At 47.0% G+C, this 958-nt stretch overlaps 1 protein-coding gene across 1 annotated transcript; it reads left to right on the top strand.

The window, feature by feature from the left end:
* Nucleotides 1-416: 416 nt before the first annotated feature.
* On the top strand, nucleotides 417-791 carry LACBIDRAFT_296830 (uncharacterized protein; the record flags this gene model as incomplete). Its single annotated transcript, XM_001890603.1, has 4 exons — nucleotides 417-482; nucleotides 532-612; nucleotides 662-714; nucleotides 764-791. The coding sequence occupies 4 exons, from the start codon at nucleotides 417-419 to the stop codon at nucleotides 789-791; spliced, it is 228 nt and encodes a 75-aa protein (XP_001890638.1).
* Between the last annotated feature and the right edge of the window lie 167 nt (nucleotides 792-958).

Raw genomic sequence — 958 nt, 5'->3', positions numbered from 1 at the left:
TGTCGATACTTGTTCGGGTGCGATTGAACCCGGTCCTATAAACTCAGCACTGACTTGTTCGGCATTTAAACTACAGTTCAAGCTGGGCCCGGACATGAGACCAATTGGAGTACGAAATCAAGAATTCACCCCTTATCCCAGATTTACCAACAATCTTTGGAAGCCAGCATGGTCTAATGGTAGTTGGCTTCCGGGTTCAATCCCCAGCTTCCGGGTTCAATCCCCGGCCATGCTTATGTTTATGACTCTTTCAACTCTTTTTTGCAATTTGGCCTCGAGGCCTGTGCTGCCATCATTTATGCTTCTGATATAGGGTTGCATCGAGGGTTGTAATTTAACCTGAAAACATCCGTGTTTCCCCCTTTAAAAACCCTCTCACATTTCAAGGACCCATCTTCACCCCCCTCATCTGCGACATGAATAACTTCACCCCCATGACAATCTGGAGTCTGTTGGGTATCCCTCCACCCAACCCCTACCCCGTAGGTTCTGTACATCTCCATTGGTCGTAACCAGCTGATGATTCGTCAGAAAGGAACCCGAGTCTGGTATAATATGTGTAGCGGTGGCCTCATGTTTGCAACCGTAGACTCCACCGGCAGGTTGCCAGACGTGAGCAATCCCCTTTGTACTTCCTTTTTCCCACTAACATGGTGATTAGGGGACGATACTCTTGACCATCATCGATGACGACGGCGAGAGGGTTACCTTACCGTACGTCCTTTTTACTCTATCCAAACCCCCATTTCACCTATTATGAAAGGGCATGTGGCGTAACATGGGTCTCTTAATATGTCATACCATTACCACCTGTATCTTTTTACTTAAAAAAAAATTCATGTCGAGTCTTGTTTGAAAGCCCGGATGAGCAGAACTGATCTGAAAGGCCGGGTGCAACCAGACAGGAAAGACCACGATCCTATCCTAATGGCAGTTATGACCCTGACATGTTGACAGA

Source organism: Laccaria bicolor, genomic scaffold (assembly GCF_000143565.1).
Source record: "Laccaria bicolor S238N-H82 LACBIscaffold_119 genomic scaffold, whole genome shotgun sequence".
NCBI classification, from domain to species: Eukaryota; Fungi; Basidiomycota; class Agaricomycetes; order Agaricales; family Hydnangiaceae; genus Laccaria; species Laccaria bicolor.
This window is presented reverse-complemented; position numbering and strand designations above follow the sequence as displayed.